The following is a 23286-nucleotide window of genomic DNA, read 5'->3' as shown; positions in this document are numbered from 1 at the left end:
GGATGGACAGAAGGGGCCGAGGAGCCGACAGTGCAGGCCAGGCAGTGAGAAGGGGACACTGAGTGTGCGAGGGGGCTGGGGGTTTCAGATCCCGATCAGCAGGTCTTGGAACCCAGGCAGGTGGGGAGGTGTGGAGGGAAACACGGCCTGGGGTCGCGATGGGGTCATCAGGAATAGTTGAAGGGATGTGGATGGGAGGAATCAGGAACAAGTCCCAGGCTCCTGACTTAGGAGGTTTTTTTTTTTTTCTGATTTTGGGGCCATTTGGGGCAGTGCTTGGGGGCCACTCCTGGTGGTATTCAGGGGATCCAGCCAGGTCTCCTGTGTGAGAAGCCCACTGAGCCCACCAGTACCTCACATGATGATAGCAGGTAACTTTCAGGAAGAGTAAATTGGGGTACTGATTTTAATAAGGATCCACTTCTCTGCTTTGTCTTTTTCTTTTTTTCCTCCTTTTTTTTTTTTTTTTGGCTTTTTGGGTCACACCTGACAATGTTCAGGGGTTATTCCTGGCTCTGCACTGAGGAATTACTCCTAGTGGTGCATATGGGATGCTGGGAATCGAACTCAGGTCGGCTGCATGCAAGGTAAACGCCCTACCGCCGTGCTGTTGCTCCAGCCCCCTCGTCCTCCTCTTTCATCTTCTTCTTCCTTATTCTTTCTCCTCCTCTTCTCCTCTTCCTTCTTCTTTCTTCTCCTTTTTCCTTCTCCGTTCTTCTTCCTCCTCCTCCTTCCTGTTTGGGCCATTCTTGGCGATGCACAGGACTTACTCCTGGCTCTGCACTCAGGAATTACTCCTGGTGGTGCTAGGGGATCATATGGGATGCTGGGGATCAAACTTGGGTCGGCCACGTGCAAGGCTGTACTATCTATCGGTCTGGCTCTTTTTATCTGAGCGCTTCTGAGCTGCTCACATTATAAGGAAATGGGTCCCAGTTCCACATGCCAGGTCACGCATCATGGCACCTAGGGCTGTTCTGAGGGTCTCTAAGGACTGGTTCATCTATTTCGATCGCCCAGGGTGGAACTGGATGGTGAATGTTGGCCTCTGGGTGTCCTTCCATGCGTGAAGTCTGGGTGGTCTGGAAAAACCCAGTTGGTCATGAGCTGCTATGTTTCTGCACTAAATTTGAGCTAGTGATGGGAAACTTTTTAAGAATGTGAATTCCGGGCCTGGGGAGATAGTGCAGGGGGTAGGGCACTGGCCTTGCATGCAGCTGAGCTGAATTTGATCCCTGGTGCCTCATAAGATTCTCTTAGCCCCGACAGGAGTAATCCCTGAGCACAGGGCTAGGATTAAGCCCTGAGTATACCCAGGTGACCCTGCACCTGACTCCCGGTCCCCCTCCCCCCCTCCACACACAGACATAAAGTAGCTTCCTGGACTTTTCCCTATTTTGTTCTACTCCAGGGCTGAAGCGATAGCACAGCGGTAGGGCGTTTGCCTTGCACGCAGCCAACATGGCCGACCCGAGTTCGATTCCTCCGCCCCTCTCAGAGAGCCCTGCAAGCTACCAAGAGTATCTCACCCGCACGGCAGAGCCTGGCAAGCTACCCGTGACGCATTCGATATGCCAAACACAGTAACAACAAAGTCTCCAATGGAAATGTTACTGGGCCTGCTCGAGCAAATTGATGAACAATGGGAGGACAGTGACAGTGACAGTGACAGTTCTACTCGAGTCAGGTCTGCAGGCTGGGGTGGGTCCCTGCAGAAACGTGGAGCCTCCAGTATTGGGAGGCGACCTCTAGTGGCTATTCCGTAAACTACATGTTCTGCCAGCCAGCAGAGCACGGCCTTGCTGATTTGAATCCTTGCAGCGCGGTCCAGCTGGCACTGTGGGGCACTGTAGGGTCTGGCTCAGCACTTGCTCCCATCGCTGCTCAGAGAATGTTTATCATGGCGGTCAGGTGCCAGCACGGGGCTCACACTGAGAGCCTGGCTTCCAGGGCTGTCTCTTCGGTCAGCTCTAGCCGTGACCCGATGCATTATGTCACTCTTGGTAACTCCGTTTCTGTATTTGTGGGTTAGATGATGTTGCTCTTAGTTGTGGTGGGCTGGATTATTCTCGACTCTGGAAGGTTTTATGATGCCTTGTCCTCTGCCCCACTGCCCAAGGGCCTGTTGATTTTGAAGGGTGTTTCATGCTCAGCCTACCCATGTTTTCTCAGCGTTTCTCCATGGTGACCCCCAAGAGATCCCAAGAGGGAGACACAGGTGAAACTCGCATCAACTGGGGTGAAGGGCAGCGGCCAATGGTCAGAAGTGAGGAGGAGCCACAGGAAGAAACAATGAGGACAAAAAACTGTTCTAAGTCCATGTACACGCAACACATCTGGGCGTTACTCTATTGACATACATTGCAGTTATGAGAGTATCTCGCATGCATGGCAGAGCCTGGCAAGCTACCCGTCACGTATTCATATGCCAAACACAGTAACAAGTCTCAAAATGGAGACGTTACTGGGCCCGCTTGAGCAAAATTGATGAACAATGGGAGGACCGTGACCGTGACCATTTTACTAATTTACTACCTACTATGTGCCTTTCCCCTTTTCACTTCTATTTACATTACTTTTTTTTTGCGGGGGGAGGGGGTCACACCCTGCAGTCAGGGCTTATTCCTGTCTCTGTGCTCAGGGATCACTCTTGGCAGGCTCAGCAGACCATATGGGGTGCTGGGGATTGAACCTGCGTCAGCCACATGTGAGGCATATGCAGTAATACCATACTGTACTTGGCTCTGTACAAACTCATTAGCAGCTGTTTAGATTATTTTAGTTTCTATTATATGGTGGTGGAGGTATGCCTGGTGGTGCTCAGGCATCACTCCTGGAGGGGCACAGAATATTGTACATGGCGCTAAGGAATGAACCCAGGTTGGCGCGTGTGAAAATGTCCTGTCCTAGATAAGACTATACTATCTCTCTGCATATATATATATATATCTGCATATATATATATATATTTGGGTCACACCCAGCAATGCTCAGGGGTTACTCCTGACTCTGCACTGGGAATTTCTCCTGGCGGTGCTCAGGGGACCATATGGGATGCTGGGAATCAAACCTGGGTCAGCTGTGTGCAAGGCAAATGCCCTACCCGCTGTGCTATTGCTCCAGCTCGACCCCATATATTTTTATTTTTATTTTTTTGCTTTTTGGGTCACACCCAGCAATGCTCAGGGGTTACTCCTGGCTTTGCACTCAGGAATTACTCCTGGCGGTGCTTGGGGGACCATATGGGATGCCAGGGATTGAACCTGGGTCAGCCGCATGCAAGGCAAACGCCCTACCCGCTGTGCCTTTGCTCCAGCCTGCCCCCATATATTTTTAATAAGTGAGGATATTTAACATATATCAAATCACTAGTTCTGCTTTTTGTTTTTGCCTTCAGGGGTCCCCGCCCAGCTGTGCTCAGGGATCCCTGCTGGTGGGGCTTGGGAACGAATGTGCAGTGTCAGGGATCACACTGCGGTGGGCTGTGTTCCAGGCAAGTGCCTTTACTTTTGGAGAGGGAGGTCTCCTGCCTCCCTACAATTCTACAGCTGTCCTTTAGCCTCGTCTCCTTGGAGGGATCCGTCCTACAGATTTCTACGTCGTCTTGTTTGGGCTGATTCCTCTACATGGATTTGAATTGCGTTCCGCCTTCTTTCTCCCACAGAATCACACTGTGAGCTGGACTGGGGTGGACAGTCTCTGCCCACCATGCAGGGGTGCGGGCAGGTTCTGCTGTGCAAGGGACAGTGAAATGTTCAGTGAAATGTCCCTTGCAGTGGGCGCTGGAGAGCCACTGGCAAGGCAGTTCATGCTCCTCTGAGAGCATACCTTTTGAAGAGGAGGAACTGCACAGTGATGGGGTAGCTTAATTTTTGTTAGCTTGGTAACCACCGATAAGGATGAAAGGTCAGCCAGTTCAAAGATCTTGGGCATTTTCCTGGCCCACCCCAGGATTTCTCCAAGGAAGAACCAGCCATTCTTTGAGGGAGGTGGGTTGAAGTCTAAGGACATGAATTCTGACAAGGGTGAAAAGTGCATATGGGGGCTCTCATTTTGGGTCACACGCGACATTGTTCAGGGGCTGCTCCTGGCTCTGCACTCAGTGATCACTCCTGGCAGTGCTTGAGGGACCCTATGGGATGCGGGGGATTGAACCTGAGTCAGCCCCAAGCAAGGCAAGCACCCTCCCTGCTGTCCTTTCCTCCCCCGATGGAACCATCCAACACCATGGAGAATGTAAATGAAGAAGACAGGATTTCTCTGCTGAGGGTGGAAGCCATGGCGTGGCAGCCGAGCAGACGGCAAAGGCCCCATGGTGGGAGGGCAGCAGGTCCTCTGCTAGCCCTCCCCACTGGTGTCCAGTTCTCAGACTGAACTCCTGGGGCAGCTGCTGCTGGATGGATCAGTGATTCTGGAGGGGGGTGGGGAGCCCTCATGCTCCTCTTGCGAAGGTCACCAGGCTGCTGCTGTGAGCTGGACTGGGGTGGACAGTCTCTGCCCACCATGCAGGGGTGCGGGCAGGTTCTGCTGTGCAAGGGACAGTGAAATGTTCAGTGAAATGTCCCTTGCAGTGGGCGCTGGAGAGCCACTGGCAAGGCAGTTCATGCTCCTCTGAGAGCATAGCCGTCTCTGAGGCCAGGGAGCTCATGCCAGCATGGGGAGCCCAGCCAGTGGCGTTCCCAAAGGCAGAGTTGGGTCAGCAGACTCACTGCAGTGCCAGTCACCAAATAAATGTTTAAAAAAATTTCCTGCCACCCGATGACCTTCCACTAATGGACACCCTCACTGTCCACCATCAGGGGACCCGGGGCATTATGCGCCTCAACCCCAGCCCACAGCCAGGACCTGCCTGCTGGAGTGTGAGGACGGGCTCTGAGCGGGCATCTGGGGAAACCGCTCTGGCCCACTCGGGGCTCGGGTCTGACCCTGGCGGGTGTGAACGGGAAGACAGAGTCCCAGCAGCCAGAGAGCTTCTCTTTATTTCCATTGTGTTTATTCCCTCCCCGTGGCCGACTGGCCTTCACCACAGGTTGGGCGGGACACCCTCACTGGCCAGAGCGAGGGGTTCCTGGCGGGGCGGTTGGGGTGGAAGCCACTTGGCCCTGCTGCCCACAGGCTCACAGAGCAGCAGGCAGGCTCCTTCTCTAGCTCTAATCCCACATCCCATGCTCCATCTGTGGGGAGTCTCCCTGGCCCAGGGGTCTCCCCAGCCCGGTCACAGTTCCACAGCCTCGTCTCGATGCAGCCAGCGTCAGGCATCAAGCGTCTGAGGCTGGGAGACACACTCTTGAGTCCTTCACTACAGGAAAATGGGCTCGCCTACGACGGAGCAAACGGAGCAGATACGCAAGAGCCGCTTTCTCCCGGCAGGCTCTTCAGTGTCCCGGAAGCGGGTGTCAGCTTCGTCCCTTGTGCTAGAGCACAGGCGTGGTGGCCACTGGGCGTCAGGGGAGCCTCGCCCGCCGGGCGCTCTGCCTTTTGCTTACTTTCTCCCTCCCACACGGATCTCAGCTCTTCTCCAGTTCTCTTCGTGTCAGTCAGGTGACCCAGTCGGTCCCAACCAAAACTCTGGGGTTAGTGTCGTGCCTCCCGGTCGGGGGACGTTCTTGGGAAATCCCTCCCCAGGCCGGTGCGAAGACGGCGGGCGGGATGTCGGGCACCACGTGGTGGATGGCACAGCAGCACGAGCACGGCGGGCAGAAGCAAGACGGTTGGCAGAGGTGGGGAGGCAGAAGGCGCGAGTGTTCCAGTGGGAGCCCCCACGGGGAAGGGGCACCGGCCGGCCTCCCTGTGCACCCCCACGCTGTTACCAGGGGGCAGGTGCCACCGGCCACGTCCCGGAGCAGCAGCCTCAGACACTACACCCTTCAGACACGCCCGTGGCCCAGTGCAGGGTACAGTGCAGGAAGCTCCGTGGCTCTCCCGGCCGCTCAGGGCCATGTACTTGGACATGGGGGCCAGGCGGGACGGCCCTGGGCCGCGGGAAACACGAGGCTGTTCAAGTCTTCGAGGAAAAGTGGGGGAGACCGTCCCCAGCACCGCCTCAGCTCCGCACCCCCGGTGGGAAGCCCCGGCAGGTCCGCCCCGGAGTTCCGAGCAGCGCGGGAGCAGCTGTGGCCAGGCCCTCGGCCGGGGGTGGGGGAAAGCCTGCGGCCCTGCTAGGTCTTCTCGGAGTGGGTCCGCTGGTGCCGGATGAGGTGGTAGCCCCGGCTGAAGCTCTTCCCGCAGGTGGGGCAGGTGAAGGGCTTCTCGCCCGTGTGCGTGCGCTGGTGGCGCACCAGGTGGTCGCGGCGGCTGAAGCACTTGCCGCACTCGGAGCAGCGGCAGGGCCGCCCGGTGGCGTGGCTGCGCACGTGCTTGGAGTAGGCGGCGCTGTGGGTGAAGCAGCGGCCGCACTCGCGGCACACGTACAGGTCGTCGGGGGCGTGCGTCCTGCGGTGCGCCAGGTAGCGCCGGTGCTCGCTGAAGTCGGCGCCGCACTCGCCGCACAGGTAGGGCCGGCCGCCCAGGTGGATGCGCAGGTGCGTGGTCAGCACCGACTTCTGGCTGAAGTTCTTGCCGCAGATGGTGCAGAAGAAGGGCTTCTCGCCCGTGTGCGTCCGCCGGTGCCGGACCAGGTCCGAGGTCCAGCGGAAGTGCTTGCCGCAGGCCTCGCAGCGGTACGGCTTGTCCACGGTGGGCGTCTTCTCGGGGCGGGCGAGGGACGCCGCGTCCTCGAGCTCCTTCTGGTCCGGGGGGTCCCTGGCGGCCGCGGCGAGCCTGTGCACCTTCTGGTGGCGGGACAGGTGCGAGCTGCGGGTGTAGCTCTTGCCGCACTCCGGACACTGGTAGGGCTTCTCGCCCGTGTGCGTCCGCAGGTGCCGCACCAGGTGCGAGTTGCAGGTGAAGCTCTTGCCGCACACGGGGCAGTCGTGGTGGCGCGCCAGCAGCGGCAGGGGTGTCGGCTCGCACAGGCCCAGCAGGCTGTTGGCCGGGGGCAGGCTGTTGGCTGGGGGCAGGCTGGCCGCCACCCTCCTCTCGCCAGGTCTCTCGGAGTCATCCTCAAAGACGATCTCCCAGTCCGGAGTCTGGTGTACCTCGGGGCTGCCCAGCGCGGGCCGGCAGAGACGCTCACCGCCTACGGCCACTGCCTCGGCGCACTCTTCCTCCTCGCTCCTGTCTCCTGGGGAGAGAGCACAGAGGCAGGGCCCGGGGTTGGCGTTCTCCAGAACCGACCCAGGCGTCTGTGCTTCATGATGCCGTCAGTAACGGTTTCTCCGACGCAGAAGCCCAATACCACCGATGCTCTCACCTCCCTCCCCCAAAGGCCCCACCCCCTGCCCCCAACCCAGCTGTGTGGGGTAGTTCTCCAGTGAGGCTGCCTCTGGACCTCTGTGGCCAACAGGTGGTCTGAGGGGCCCCGGGAGAGCGAGAGCTGAGGTGTCCAGCCCCATCATACTCAACCCTCTCCCGATCGTGGTCCCCCAGCCCACCAGCCTGCCCCCTGGTCTCACACCATAGCTCCCCACTGATGTGACTTTCACTGGGGCTTCCTTCGGGGTATCCTGGGGGTCCGAGCGGGGAAAACATGGCTTCCTACGGCTCTCAAGAGATTCCTTGACTTCCTAATCGCTGGGGATGGGAAGGAGAAAACCCATCGACGGGGACACCCTTCCTGGCCATCATCTAATGCTGATGCCACACCCTCGTGTGGACACATGCTGTCATCACTTCACATGGGGAGATTTTGGCGAGCCGCTTAGAAAAGAGCCCAGGCACGGCCGGTTCCTGCCAAACAACTGCTGGGCTGGCAAGTGGCGGAGGGCGGGAGGGAAGGACTCGGGGTTCAGGCAATCCCCAGGGAGAAAGGGCCCGCCAGGGGACGCCCCTCACCCGTGTAGGTGAAACTCAGGATTTCTGGCTCTGGAGGCTCGGGAGCATCTGGAGGCCCATGAGCATCTGGAGGCCCGAGAGTATCAGGGGTCTCAGGAACCACAGGCTCATCTTCTCGGAAGTGGGGGAACTCCTCCAGCCTGGGGATTGGGAATGCTGCTCGAGAGAAGGGAAACAGGATGTCAGGCTGGCTGCAGTTTTGTTTGGTAGCTGGAGGGCACATCTTTGTTCTGAGCTCCCCGACACTGAAATGGGACCGCTGTTCCTCGGTCCCCTTTCTCCACAGTTACAGACAGTTATTTCAACTTGACTGCTGCTTTCCAGACTCACACGTGTACTTCAGATACGCCAGAGTGGTAATATTTTAACTTCATTTTCTGACTGGATGTGCCCAACCCCTCTGAGCATTTCTTTCCCCTTTCACCCGGAAGGACTCATCTTTGTCAGCAAATTTCAGTCTCACCCACAGGTGCAAGCGACGTGTGAGACAGACACCCTGAGAATCACAAACCCTGCACATTTCCAACAGGGGGGAAAAAAAAACCCCGCTCTCTTTAGAAACACTAGAAATTCCTTACACAGGGAGACCACGATGCCACAGTCTTCTTCCAAGACATACTCTCCATAGAACTCTGTCTGCGCTGGGTCCAGGTCACTCCACTGGTCCTGGGAGAAGCAGACAGCCACGTCCTTGAAAGTCACCAATCCCTGAAATGACACAAGGAGTCAACCCTCTTGGGCTATGGAATGCACTAATCAGGGTCAGAGACGAGGGCCTCAGGCAGGATGCTCGGGGCCATCCCAGACTCCTCCCAGCCGAGTCCTTCAGCCACCACTTTCCCTCCACACCAGCCTCTGTGAGCTCCTTATTATTATTATTTTTTTGGACACACCTGGTGATGCTCAGGGGTAAGTTACTCCTGGCAGTGCTCGGGGAACCCTATGGAATGCCAGGGACTGACCCGGGCAGGCCGCATGCAAGGCAAACACCTTCCCCGCTTGTACTATGGCTCCTGCCCATGTTCCCTTATTCCTGAAGATGCTGTTTCAAATATAACACAAGTTCTCATCCGGTTTGTGCTCTGATGGGCCGCAGACCGGTGCTTCTGCTGTGTTCCTCTTTCTGGGACGCACTCCTCACCCCAACCAGTCGGCTCACACCCCAGGAGACCTTTCAGTTCGGCTGAGCCAAGCTACATCCGGAAGGTGTTCCTGCCTCTCCTCTTGACTCGCTTAGCCTGGTCTTCCTGACGATGTCCCGGGAGCACTGGGACCCACCCGCCTTCAGAATCCTCAGTACAATCATTCTGGTAGCGACTGAGCTTAAGCTGTGCCGGATGGCAGATGGTCCCATTCTCTGGGCCTTGTGCTCAGCGGTCAGAGAGGAGCTAGAGCTAGCACACGTGCCCGTGGGGACCCAGCTAGGGGCTGGGCTGGCCAGGGGCACGCCCGTGTCCTGTCTGCGTGTGTGTGTGTGTGTGTGTGTGTGTGTGTGTGTGTGTGCAGGTTGGTGCTAGCAGTGCCCAGGGGGTCTTTCTGGCAGAGGAAGTGGGGGTGCACCTGGGAGAGCGCAGTGAGCAGTGCCACCATTTCTGGATTTCCCGTGTTCTTCTCCTCAGGAGGGTCAGGGGTCTGGGGCACAGGAACCTCTGAGAAGAGAAGGCAGAGATGAGCAGTGGGCCCTGCGTACCCGAAAAGGGCAGAGAGCCAGTCCTGCCGTCACTGATAGGAAGCGGCCAGGAGCAGTGCGGGAACCCCTGCTGCGGGACAACCCCCCCCACCCCCCCAGCTCTGGGGCACTCTCTCCCCAGCACAGGGACCCTGTCTTTCTGCTCAGGCTCCCCACCGCTCTCCTGCGCAGGCTGCGGCTCCGGGTCATGGTCCAGGCTGGGCTCCTCTGGGCTCAGAGTCGGGGACCGGGCAGCGAGCTCCGGGGACTCCTCGGCCACGGTCTGCGGAGAGTTCATCAGCTCCCTCGGGGCCGTGGGCTCTGCTCCTGGAGGCACCGTTTCCTCAGACAGGACTTCCTGGCCGTGAACATGGACAGTCACCTGGGAACAAGTCCAACTTCCCGTCACCATGGCGTCAGGAGGGGTCTGGGCTGTCACCGGGACTCAGCTTTCTAGTGGCAGCTGCCGGGGCTGGGAGGATGGGAGGGAAGGGACAGGAGGGGTCACCCTGACATGATGCCCTAGGCCCCTCATGGCTCCCCTTGATCTCTGCTCCCCGTTTTGCCCCAGAGGAGGGCATCTGTGACAAAAATCCCCCAAACGGGAGGGTCTAGATCCAAAGGGAAAAACCAAAACCACAGGATCCCTGCGGACCCAGAGCCCGGAAACTGGTCCCATGCAGGTGTTTCAGAATACACACACGCATGCATACACATCTCTCACACGTGCCTTTCATACACATACATCTCTGTCACATACACACACACACACACACACACACACACACACACACACACACACACACACACACGTCCTGTCCGCCTGGCTTGGATACACAGGCTCACGCCAAGGCTGGGCCGAGCGGATGTCAAGGGACTTCGGGGGGCCCCTGGACCCCACCCCGCTCCATCCTGCCGCAGAGTTCCCCTCCACGTCACACAGAGCAGGACTCCCCCTCCTCACCCACCGCCTTGGTCTCCTGGGCTGTCTCTGCAAACCCTCCACCAGTGTCACGGCCTCCTCGCCGCTCTCGGGCCGCTGGCCTCGCACCCAGCGCTGCAAGTCCCCGGGCAGGACCGTGAGGAACTGCTCCAGCACCAGCAGCTCCAGGATCTGCTCCTTTGTCCGCCTCTCCGGCCGCAGCCACTGATGGCAGAGTTCCCGCAGCCGGACCAGGGCTTCGCGCGGGCTGGCGGCCTCCTGGTAGCGGAAGCACCGGAAGTTCTGGTGCGAGGTCTCAAGCACCGGGTCGTCCGCGGGCAGGATGGACTCGGGCCGGCAGCTGACGTCCTCCTCCAGCTTCACTGTCAGAATTCCCTCCTCGTCCCAAAGACCCTGCTCGTCCGCCTCCAAGGCTCTGGCCATTTTCTGGCTCTGGGCTGGCTCACACCATCTAGAGCTCACGCCAGCGCCCAGGCTCGACCGGGCACCTCCAGGAGTCTCTCCCAAGGGACCTGCAGAGCGAGGAGAGATAAACCTTGGTCTGGATGGGAAGGAAGCTGGGCGCTGCCAATTCCTAGCTCAGTCCCTAGGGGGAACTGGTTTTCGAGCTATGAAGTCGCAGAGCAGAGCCAACCATGCCCCCGAAGTCGGGGCCAACCAGGATCACCCCACGTCCCCAGGGCAGCTCACAGCACACAAAACCACCACCGTTCTTGCATTTGCAAGAACTTGGTGCACCAAAAGGGAAATGGCTAGAGAGCAAACTCAGAGACCACTAAGATCACTCCCTCAGACCACACTCTGAGCGAGATGTCAACGGGACTGGAGGCTCTTAGAGAAGCCCCATTCAACTGCAAGTCCTTCTGCCAGTGTGTGTGTGTGTGAGTGTGAGTGTGAGTGTGTGTGTGTTGGGGAGGCTTGAGGGAAGGAGCAGATGAGGTAACAGCAAGGAAACAGAGCCCCCCACCCCCACCCCAAGCAACCTTGCTCTTCTGAAGTATTTTTAAGCAGGCTCGTCTAGAGATTTGTAACCTGCGACTGCCTGAGATGGAGATTCCAGTGTGCAGAAATAAACACGCTACTCCCACCCATGCCTCTGCCTCCATCAGCCCTGGTTCGAAGTCTCAACTTTGACCTGCTGGATTCCATACCATGAGCCCTGGTAAAACCAGCATCGCCTCTGCGGCTCTCTGCTGCCTGCTCAGGGGATCTCAGCCCCCCCAACTGCTAAGGGCACTTCCGAGTCAGAGAAGGACACAGTTGCTGTGGGCCATCTGGGGAAACATAGTATCCCAGAGCTGCTGGTTACCTGGCCTGTTCTCTCTGCAACAGTATCTTTGGGAATGCTACAGGGGGCTACTGTAGGGAATGCTACTACAAGCTACATGTTTTTTTCCAAACCCATCGCAGGCAGGACCAGGTCCTTATATTCCATTACAAGAACAGAGGAGTGGGGGGTCCAGCTACCAGTGCAACTGTGAGGACCAGGGGCAGCACTGTGAGATGCTCAGAGCATGACCCAACACTGATCGTTACATGCCTGTAATTCCAACTACACCACTCAGCACTCAGTCAATTTCATTTTATTGGGGGCAGGGTGGGGCCATACATGACAGTGCTCAGAGGACCGTGCAGGGCTCAGGTTAGCTACCAGAGCCTTAATCCCTGGACCATCTCTCTGGTCCAGCACCACTCAGAATTTAGAAAGGATGTCTGTGAAGTCAGGTCCAAAACTTTCAACATGGCACATCAAGTTCTTACCACTCAGCCCTTGAGAGATTGCTTCATGTCCTGGGACCTATTCCCCCCTCATGCAGCTCCAGTGAGTCCCAGCAGCACCCCAGATAGGTGGTCCTTCACCCATCTTACCAAGGCCCTTCCTTCTACCCGCCTCCCATGACTGCGCTCGCTCTCTCTCTCTCTCTCTCACACACACACACACACACGCACGCACGCACGCACACAGCTAGTAACGTCCCTCTAGAAGTGCAGCCTCTCCTTCCTTGTCACGGTGGCCAGAACCCCACCGGATGAACTGAGCTCACCCCCATTTACTCGAGAATCTCAGAGAGGCGCCCTCTTCACGGATCGTCCATCAACCCCAGATCATTACTCTTGCCTTCCTGTGTGAACAACACAGACCCCTGGACCACAGGGCTTACGGATGCCGAGCCCCCCCCCCCCCCCACCCCGCCGGGCAGTGGAAACTCCTGGTAGAACTTCAAGTTGATCCTCTGTATCGGGTTTCTGGGTACAGACCCCCCACCCCCAACGCCAGCGAGGCTGACTCCTCCACGTCAGACGGTGCTGCAATGCGTTACTCAGGAGGGCAGCATGCAAACTTGACACATGCTCCCAGCCTCTCCTTCCTCCCTCTTTTATCTCCTGTCCTCTCCTGCGTGAACACGTCCCTCCCCACACAAAGGTCCCTCCCTGGGTCTAGGCTTCTCCTGCTGTTTTCTTAAGCCCTTAGGGTCTGGGATCCCGAGAGTGGTCCCAGGACACTGTTTTCTCTTTCCCGGGCAATCCTGGAATACAGCATTTGTCCAGGTGCCAGCCTACTGCTCAGGGCCATCCAAGAGAGCAGCTCCCGTTCGACCATGGGGTGGCCTGACAGGGCCTCTCCACAGAAACCAGCTAAGTGGCTGGACACAGAACAGCGGGGAAGGGGCTGTCCTTGCACAAATCCCACCACAGGGTCCCCAGAGCCAAGTCAGAAGTGATCCCTGAGCACTGCAGGGTATGGTGTGCGCACAAACACACACACACACACACACACACACACACACACACACACACGAACACACATACACACAAGCTGCCCACTCCTTTCAGGAAAACCGGTGATCGGGGCTCTGAGCCTGGCTGTGCACAAGACCCTCCCTACCCTCTCTCCTCCCTCCATCATCTGTGTTCCCATAGGGACTTACACCCCCACCTCACAGTGCGCGGCTCTGCTGTTGGCTGTCGGGCTCTGGGGTGGTACTGCGCAGCCCATCCCCAGCTCAGTGCCTACCACGCCACAGGTCCGTGAAATACAACTGGGTACTTTCCAATCTTGCTCCAGAACAGACACCAGGATTCCTGTGCTGGCCAAATGAATTAAATGACCGTGCCCCCCCAACCCCCACTACTACTGACTGCTTGGCCGGAGACAGACAATATTCAGTGGTCCCTGCAGTCACTCGGCCACAACTCTGCACCTCTGCAGTCACTCTGCACCACAACTCTGGGGCTATACAACACCCCAGGACAGTGACAGGCCAATCACAGCCCTTTGCAGATTTGAAGAAGTTGAATAAGCACAAATCAGATCTCAAAAAATTTAATGCAACTACAATAGCGATCATGCATCCAGAGGAAGCTTCTCAGTCGGCGCCACCCCACCACAGGGAGGCGAGAGAAGGCGGCTGGGAAGGGATCAGGGGGACGGGAGTCACTCCACACCAACGCTACAGAGCACCAAGAACCTCACTGCAGCCACAGCCAACCTGCTCTTTTTTGGGGGGGGGGGGAACGGGAGCACACCCGGCAATGCTCAGGGGTTCCTCCTGGCTCTGCACTCAGGAATTACTCCTGGCGGTGTTTGGGGGGACCCTATGGGATCTGGGGATTGAAGCTGGGGTTGGCTGCGTGCAAGGCAAATGCGCTACCCGCGGCACTATCACTATCATCATTCCGGCCCTCCCCACCTGCTTTTAAATGTGCTTCCGGAACCAAGATCAGACTTTGGGGGCTGGCTTTGTGTTTATGCTTACTCTCACAGCCCAGGAATGTGAGATGCACGGGAACGATGGCATGGTGGGCTGAAGGCAGAGACTCGGTGGGGGTGGGTGGGGGAGAGGCCAGGAACTCACTTAGAGGATAGAGTCAAGACAGACCAGCCCAGCTTTGCCCCACAGCCCACAGAAGAGCACGTACAGGGAGCCTCAAGAAAGCCCGGGCCCCGCAGACCAGCCCTTTCCTAACTCGCCGGAGTTGCTGAGATCGGGGGCCGGTGGGCTCTACTGTGTTGTGCATCTGCCCTGGCACTGGGCTGGGAGACTGGGAGTCGGAGGCTGGGCCGGGTGAGCGGGGCCAGCTCGAAGGACCTGTCCTGAGGCTCACCCTTCCCTTTTCTGCTACCTGTCTCAGGAAGAGTCTGGAGGGGTGGGGGAAAGCCAAATGCATTCTGGATAGCACGTGAGGCCAGGCAGAGTGCGGGGTGGGGGGCAGACAGTGTGGATGGAGCCATGTCAGGGAGCAGAGATGCTCCCGAAGTCCCGCAGCTCCCTTGGGAGGACCGGGGAGGGTGTGGGAAGGCGAAGACTCTTCTCTGGTCCCCTCCTCTGCACGTACCCTGGGCCAGAGAACTCAAACTCTCAAGGATAATAGGAAACCGGGGCAGGAGCAATAGCAAGTGGGTAGGGCGTGTTTGCCTTGCACGAGGCCAACCTGGGTTCGATTTCCAGCATCCCATATGGTCCCCATGAGCACCACCAGGCGTAATTCCTGAGTGCAGAGCCAGGAGGAACCCCTGAGCACTGCCAGGTGTGACACCCCCCCCCCCCCCCCAAAATAGAAAATCGTAAAAATGAAAAGTGATTTGGTCCATTACCTGGAAACATTACAGTGGGGGTGATCTTGCTGAACCAAGGGTTGGCAGCCACATCTCTGCCCCCTGATGTGGCTCCGTCCACACCCTATGCCATTCACCTGAAAAAGGGATGGCACCCTATTTTGCCGCAAATGATTCTCCTTTGGAAGAAAAAAGCATGCACCTGATGATTCTGGCTAGCCAGTTTCTGTTCCTTTCTCTCTCCGCCCGTCTGTTTCCCAAACGCAGTCCAGCGTGCCTGGGACCCTTGAGTCTGATCACTTTCGAGGCTACCCAGCCCTGCACCAGTTCCTCTGCTCCAGAAGAGAAACTCCAGCACTCTTAAAGTTGTGAGCTGCCCTTCCCAGCACGCCCCTGTTATGGAAAGACGCACCAGTCCCTTCTCCCGCCCCTGGTGTCTGTGTGCCCTCCTCCGCCGCACGGTCACCCGCTGTGGCTTTGGGGCTGATCATTTCAGATCAGTCTCCTCCAGCAGCCGTGGAGCAGCCCTCAGCCACAGTCCCATTCTCCGAGTATTACCTGCCTCGGGTTTTAGGGAGTGAACAGAGTAGCGCAAAGCCTGGTCTCGGGGAAATGCGCAATTTATTATGTTCTTTCCTTCCAGCTGCTTTAAGTCCTTCTGAGAAGGCAGGATTTGAATGATGAGAAACTACCCTTGATTTAATCGGAATGAAATACACAGGAAAAATATTAACTGCTCATTGCTCTATTATCACATGCGAAGTGTTAAACCAAAGGAAGAATACCGGTAGGAAGGCACTTACAAATTAAGTCAGATCCTTGGAACGGAGCTGGGAGGGGACCTTACGGGGACGTGCTCCTGCCAAAAGCCCTTTTAGCAAGGCTCCCACTTCCACCAGCCCTCCTCCCAGCGCAGGAAAAGAGGCCTCTGAGACAAGCCCATCTAGTCCACTTAGGAATCCCTCAGAAACTGAGCTCAAAAGCACAAAGAAATAAAGTGCATTCAGTCTGCTGGCCTCCACACACCACGGCTGGCCTCAGACTGTGTTTATACGCCATTTACTTGGCCACTTCAACTTTCTCCCTTTGTGCGAGCCAATGCTCATTTGCATAGCAAAGGGACAAGTGGCTGAATGTTTATTATAAAAGGTTTACAGAGAGGTGTAGAGAAGGGGCAGAAAGAAAGACACTTGAGGACAGGTTAAGTCCATAAAGGGGGTGCAGGGAGGCCAGTGGGGGCTGCCATATAAACATGGGGCCGGAGACAGGAAGGCAGGAGGGCGCCTGCTGGTGTCCCACAGGGTTCCCTGAATACTGCTGGGTATGGGCTGTTGGATCATGTTCCAAGCATCTTAAGCTTAATGTTGGGTTGTCCTTTCTTTTTCAGAGCTTATGCTGAATCACTCCCTCTACAGTGCTCCTGGGGACACAGGCGACCCTTGTCTCTTTAACCTCTCCTTCTGGTGTTCTTCCCGTTAGTCACAAATATCTCCAAATCAGACAGGTGACTTAGAAAGTCAGACCTTCTGATGGCTCTGGATTTTGTATACGTAAGTGAAATATTTGCTTTTCTCGTTCCTTTATGCCCTTTCGCATACTTCGATTTTAGAGCAATGTCCCTTTTGTATAGATACAGGAAGACAGTTAATGCTATGCTTTTGTAATACGGGAGTTAACTGACTCTGAAAAACATTAACTCCTGAGTATCCATCATATTTACTTAAGCCTCAGCTGCCCTTTTAGTTCCTTACACCCCAAAAGGTGGGTCCCACCAAGCCGTAGCTATTTTCACTTCAATATTGGGCAACCTAAAGGCTACACAAAATATCGTAGGTTAAGAGCACGGTCATGGAACAAACTCTCGTGACTCAAAAACAAGTAACTGAAAAGGGCCCTGCAGGGGTTAGGGAAAGCTAACTTGGCCTGAGGATGGCAGTCTGGGAAATACAGCGAGATGTCCCCAGGAAGAGTCACCCTTTACCACCAGTCCAGAGATTTCATTTTAAGCTTAATCTAGGGTCTAGATAGTCTATATCTTACTGTGTTTACACAAAATGACTAGAAATAAGAAGTAAATTTAATATGATAGTTTAAAGGAAAGGAGAAGCAATATGCCCCTCGAGGGAATTCTGCCCCTGGGCGAGGGAATTCTGCCCCTGGGCGGATCGCCTAGATTTTTCCCCTAAAGAGGCACTTTTTATGTTTATGCTGATCCCAACAACCCCTATGTGTAGCTGCTGTCCCCTAACCCTCCAGTTTCTCTAATAATCATGGTTGATTTGAATAAAGTCACCACTGGTTATCAGCCTGTGGACCTGTTCCTTCATCTATCAGCCAGGGGGACAGCTATAGGTCCCAAACACACCAGGGAATCCTGGTCACTGCAGGACAGTGATCAAACATGAGCCCTACCCCAACACACACCCACACACACACACCCTTGCCCTGTAATGGCAAAAGGGGAGGAAGGGAGGGAGGGAGGGAGGAAGGGGGGGGGGAGAGAGAGAGAGAGAGAGAGAGAGAGAGAGAGAGCACAAATGAGCTCTCCTGTTGAGAACTCTGTCCCACTCCCAGAGAAAGTGGGCTGGCAAGGTGCTCTAATACCTTGGTCATTTCACTACTAGTAGCCCAAATTCTTTTGTCACGTCTTTAAAACTTATGATTTGTCTAAAAGGGTCTAGAAAAACATGTTGGGATCATTTCTTTGCACTAAGAGCTTTGTGGAACTCCAGCACCAACGTAAGCCTTTCCATGTTTTCTCTGATTAATCTCTGTAATTCAAGGGGGTCTCAGCCTAGAACCTGGAAGGGCAGAGCATCACTGTTTTCCTTTCTCGACACCTGAGACGCACAGACTCTGTAACGGTTAGGATGGAGACCTACCGTGGCCATAAAGACGCTGAGGAAAACAAAGGCAGACACAAAGCTGCAAGAGACTCCAGACAACTCGCTCCGTATTTCTGCATGACGCTCCTCCCCGAGCTATGGGCACGGGTGCCTACCCAGGCAGCCCTGCTCCGGTCAGTGTTCTGGGACAGGCCCCCAGCACCTCCCAGAGACCAGGGCGTTTCTGTTGCTGGGTGTGGGCTGGAACAGCTTTTGAAAACTCAAGGCTGTTTCGGCAGGTCCGGCTATAAAGGCTGGGCTCTGAGAGGCCCCTGGACATGCGGCTCCCCTGAGCGCCTGAACTACGAGATATACCAGAGTGCGCAGGGGGCCTGGCGGCTGGACTATAATGATCACCCAGGATCGCGTTGGTTACTGTCCAGTAGGAAGTGAGGCTACCGGACAAAACGATGGGCTCAATCTGTGCGCCTCAGTTTACTAATCTGAAGTAGAAAAAGGGTGGTCCTCAAGCCCATCACTTAGCCCAAGGAGGGAGCGGGACAGCCATGGAGCTCAGCAGACTTGGCTGGATTTGCTTTGGTGCCGGGACCACTCCCAGCAGGCTTGGGGGACCATCTGGGGTGCTGGGGGGCAAAGCGCCAGGCTGGCTGCGTGCAAGGTAAGAGTCTTTCCCGCTGTGCTACAGCTCGGGCCCTGAATGTGATCTCAAAGCATACTGGCAGGGGTGACCCAAGCCTGCGGCAGGCCTAAAAGCACGGTCAAGTCAGAACTCCCGTTTTGGTTTTGCAGTTAGCATTGTCGGCCTCCTCCCTGCTTGGCACTCGACTCCTTCCTCACACGTGAGGAGATGGAAGATCAGACCCCGGCCTCCTTGGGAGTGTCAGATTGCGCCAGGAAGCCCCTTTCGTGGTGAGCACTGTCTGCAGTCTCTCTGGGAGCCCACCCTGAAGAGCAGACACTCTCCACTTGTTTCACTGGAAGAGGTGCTTGGTCCAACAGAAGGTAGTGAACCCGGGTGGCAACCCTGAATGCAGATCCCTAGGCGCCCGGAACTCTGGGTGGTCAAACCCGGCACACGGAATCCAATGGCTCCCCGTCCCTGCTCTGCGCCACAGTGTCCCCACGGCTCAGGGCACAGAAAGTGGAAACAAGCATGTTTCCGGCAAGCTGGCTTTACGGCTGAGCTCAGAGATCATCCGATGCAGTGTCATAGCAAGAACCCAGAATGGGGGTGCAAGCTCTTTGCTCTCTCCACCCCAGAACTCCTAGCAGAGGAATTCAGAAATGAGGGTGGGCCCAGGGAGCCACCCCAAGGGCCGGGGCAGGGGGTGGGGGGGAGCACACACAGACAAGGCACCTTTTCACCCCCAACACCCCTGGCCCCAGTGGCCTCCAGGCACTGCTCGACTAATTGGCGGCCCCCAAGCACTGCTTGGGGAGGCCACAGTATTTTCATATAAGCAGAGCGGAAAGGAAACACCTTTGATGTGGTGGATGACAGTGTGGCGAGGCTGCGGGGGGTGGGGACAGGGCTCTACTCTGGACCCTGGGGTATGCGGGTGCAGCTCCAGATGTGCTTGACGCCAGGCGGCTCACTGAGCTTCCTTAAAGCACACGCTCCACGCGACACTCAGGAACGTGGCTCTGGGTGGCCGATTTCCCTCCACATCTCTTGCTCCTCCCACGGGAGGTACCTTCTGACCCCCAAAGCACTGTGCATGGTCAACGAGGTCTGGCCTAAGGTGGCGGTTGTCAAAGTGAGAAACCCAGACTCAGAACAAAGTGCCTGAGAACGTACTCGTCAGAAAAAAATGCCCATGCTCAAACCTCGGCCCAGAACGATCACCGACAGCTCTGTGGGTGGCCAGGCCATCTGGCCCACAAGGCTACTCAGGGGCTGGGCATGGGCGGCCAGGTGGAGGACTACCTGGAGAAAAGGAAGCGAGTCTGGGGTTTGGGCCAAGAGCGCCCGGCTTCTTGGTGCCAGGCACCTGAAGGGAGGGTTTGCAGAAAGGAGAGTCTATGCCCAGCGCACGCCGCGCCAGGGCAACGCCGGACTTTGTGGGGAGTCTGACTTACCTCATGTGCCCAGTCTGGAGTGCCCGAGTCTCACATGGCAGTGACCCTCGCAGTGCCCTTGCAATGACTGTCTACTGCAATACACTACAGAGAGCAAAGGGGCAGGGCTGGAGGAGAGAGGGGAAAGATGGTCAATCCCAGCTCCCGTCCTCAGAGGCGGAAATTCCCTCTTCCCTCCGCCCCTGCCCACCAGCTTAGCTGGAGAGTGGGCGACTGTGCAGAAAGTGACCCAAGACAGTGGCCACCGCTCTAAATGACCACTGTCACGGCCTCTGCCGGCCACCCGTCTCCTGTGTGCATCGAAACCCAGGGGCAAAGCTGGAGGGGAGGCAGGGAGGGGAGTCTGGGGGCTCCATGAGCATTCACTGGGCCTGGGAGTGGGCTATCACCTGCTTGCCACCTGCAGGGGAAAAGCCCCAGCTGGAAGCTGGGCCTCTCTTGGAGAGCCTGGGCTGGTGGCGCTACCGGGGCCACCTAAGAGAACCGCCTGGGGAAAGACGCCCATTGCTATCCGGAGTGGAGCATCTCCAGGCAGCTCAACTAACCAGCAAACTTTTGGTCAAACCGTGTAAAAAACAAAATAAAACAAAAAAACAAACAAAAAAACCCCCAAAACCCCAGGGTCTGCTGGTGGCCAGCTGAGTCGGGGAGAGAGGCGCAGCTGGCTGTGGGGCGTGGGGGGAGGGGGCTTGGCAGGGGAGGCTCGGGGTCGGCCGCCGGGAAGCCACAGGCCGGAGGTGCAATCGTGGGTGTTGGAGAGAGGGTGCTAAGCCGGAGGGTGAGTGTACCTGGCGCGTTGGGTGGGGGGAGAGGGAGGCCCGGAGGTGCCGAGGGATGGGCAGGGGGTCTGCAGGGGCCATCGTGGGCCCCCGCAGAGACCGGACTGAGGCTCACAGGGGCCTAGCCCACGCCTCCCTGGGTCCCGGCCCGGGGCAGGGGCCGGGCGGTGGGCTCGGTCGCGACCGGAGATCCGGGCAGCGCTTCTGCAGGCCTCGGGGGCGGGCGGAGAGTCGGGGCTGCGAAGCGAGCATCCTGCGCGCCCGGGGGTCGGGCCCCGGCGCCCCCCGCCGCCGCCTCCCCAGCCCCCGCCGCCCCCGGGCGTTGGGGGCGGGGTCTCCGGCCCCTCCTCCTCGCCCCGCCGCAGCACCGGCCCGGCCCAGGACTCACGGCTCTGCAGCGCCGGCAGCTCCTCCCCAGCCCCGGCTCGTTCCCCACCCACTCCCGGCCCGCGCCGCCGCGCCGCCGGATCCGAGCCGCGCGGGGCCTGGCGGGGCGGAACACGTGGGGCCTCTGCTCCCGGAAGCGGAAGCGGCGCTCCGCCCCACCCCCGGGCCGCGCCGGGGCCTCTCTAGACCGTGGGAGGGTCGGTCCTCTCTTGTCTCTGTGCTACGGGGCCCCTGTGCCCTCAACCCTGACCGCTTCCTGCTGGGAGGCCGGCGCCCTTCTGCACCCGAGGGACCTGCAGTTTACACAGAGACCCTCTGCAGGCTCTTTCTTTGCATCTTTTGTTTGTTTGGATGCCGCTGCCTCTGCCTGTCTCAGTTTGCTTTACTTTGCATTGTTCCCCAAGCTTGGTTAAAAAATACTATGTAGTGGGTTTGGACTTCCTGGCTCTTGTAGTTGCAAGATCCAGTGTTGTGGTCGTGAAATGAGCATAACGGTGCCCTGGCTTCAAGATCCAAGTGATACTGTGTGCAACCAGAACAGAATCTCGGAACAATTCTTGGCCTTCTTGTTCTGCTTTGTTTTCCTTTGAGCATTGCCTTGCGTTCCTTGGCGCTGCCTTCCTTGATCTCCCACCCCTCTTCCCTTCCCCAGTTCTTCCTGTCTGAAGCAGAGGCTTTGGGCATCTGCTTTCCTTTGTTGCCCACTGCCTTCATGCTCACCCGTCCGCTTACGCCTTATTCACAATTCTGTGTTATGTGATCGCCTCCCTGCCCCAACCATGCCTTTACCGTGACTTTCATGGGGTATGTGGACTGATTGCTTTGTGGACAGAGAGGGACAACCTCATGTGTCTCAGATGTTTTCTTTATTTAATGTTTTACAGTATAGTGTTAGGTTGAAAAATAATGCATGACTATGTTCTTCTCCACACTGAAAACTGATTAAAGCTCCTGATCAGTTACTCATTCTGGCCTTCTCTCACCAAAAGTTTATTTTTGGGGGGCAGGTGGTGGGTGGGTGTTTGTTGGACCACATCCACCTGTGCTGGGTGTATATTCCAGGGCTCAGGGGACCTTATCTTGTGCTGGGGATTGAACCCCGTTCCTGTCTCTCTGACCCCAAAAGTTGATTCTTATGTGGTGAATATTCTTGTATATTTCTTTCCCAGACCTTTCCTTCTTCGATGCCTCAGGCATTCACAGAAAATGCAGAGCAAGATTCAGGGTGTGCCCTGCTACTGTCCCCTAGAATTAACACTCCCCCCCAGTTTACTCCCCCTCCCCCCCAGCTGTAGGCCTTGGGGATCTGTCCATAGTCCTGCATGCAGAATTTGAGTAGCAGTTGTAGAGCAGAGGAGATAGAACTGCTTATAACAATCACTGCCGTGTCTTTGATAAACTTTCTCTTCCTGATGCATACAAATGCTGCTCTGGGAGAAGTTAAAAGAAAAAAGGAGTGCTGGGACACAGACTGAACACAATAGGTAAATGCCCCAAATAGCCTCTCAAATGATTTGGGCTGTGCCAGGCCACTCTTGGAAGAAGCGCCACGAGGGCATTTACCCTTGTGGGCTCCAATAGGGTTAGAGAGACTAGTCTCAGGCTACCCAAGCCAGCCCCATCCGGAGTCTCCTCAGCACTGGGTGCTGAGTACAGTGGCTGTGGATCCCAGGAGACATTTACATACTTAGGAAGGTGACTGTTTTAAATTTCTGTGCAGCGGAAGGCCTGAGGTTGGGAAGCAGCTCTGGAAAGCCTTTATCTTAGACCTTTATCCTTAGACTTGACTGAGGAGATAATTACTGCCCCCTCCCCACACCCCACCCCCATGAACTAGAAGACTGTAGTTTGGGAAGTAAGTTAAGGGGGAAGGCGGAGCTTTCTAGCTGAGAAATGCTTGATTTTGCTCTCAGATGCGGCGCTGTCACTTCAGAGAATGGTGTAGAAACATGGGCTCAAATTGGGTGTAGCCATCTCCATTCTTTGTTGTTGTTGTTGTTTTACTTTTTGGGTCACACCCGGCGATACTCAGGGGTTACTCCTGGCTCTGCACTCGGGAATTACCCCTGGCGGTGCTCAGGGGACTATCTGGGATGCTGGGAATCGAACTTGGGTCCGCCGCGTGCAAGGGAAACACCCAACCCGCTGTGCTA

General features: G+C 56.7%; 1 protein-coding gene across 1 annotated transcript; it reads right to left on the bottom strand.

The window, feature by feature from the left end:
• Nucleotides 1-6158: 6158 nt before the first annotated feature.
• ZNF202 (zinc finger protein 202) lies at nt 6159-20252 on the bottom strand. Its single transcript, XM_056114982.1, has 8 exons — nt 20158-20252; nt 19968-20074; nt 10506-10996; nt 9719-9923; nt 9433-9521; nt 8451-8580; nt 7873-8028; nt 6159-7162 (listed from the first exon to the last, which is right to left on the bottom strand). Exons 3-8 carry the CDS (start codon nt 10905-10907, stop codon nt 6159-6161), a joined length of 1986 nt encoding a protein of 661 aa, XP_055970957.1. The 5' UTR covers nt 10908-10996; nt 19968-20074; nt 20158-20252.
• Between the last annotated feature and the right edge of the window lie 3034 nt (nt 20253-23286).

The sequence above is a fragment of the Sorex fumeus genome, unplaced genomic scaffold (genome assembly GCF_029834395.1).
Source record: "Sorex fumeus unplaced genomic scaffold, SorFum_2.1 ptg000028l, whole genome shotgun sequence".
NCBI classification, from domain to species: Eukaryota; Metazoa; Chordata; class Mammalia; order Eulipotyphla; family Soricidae; genus Sorex; species Sorex fumeus.
The sequence above is the reverse complement of the archived record's forward strand: the minus strand, read 5'-3'. Positions and strand labels throughout refer to the sequence as shown.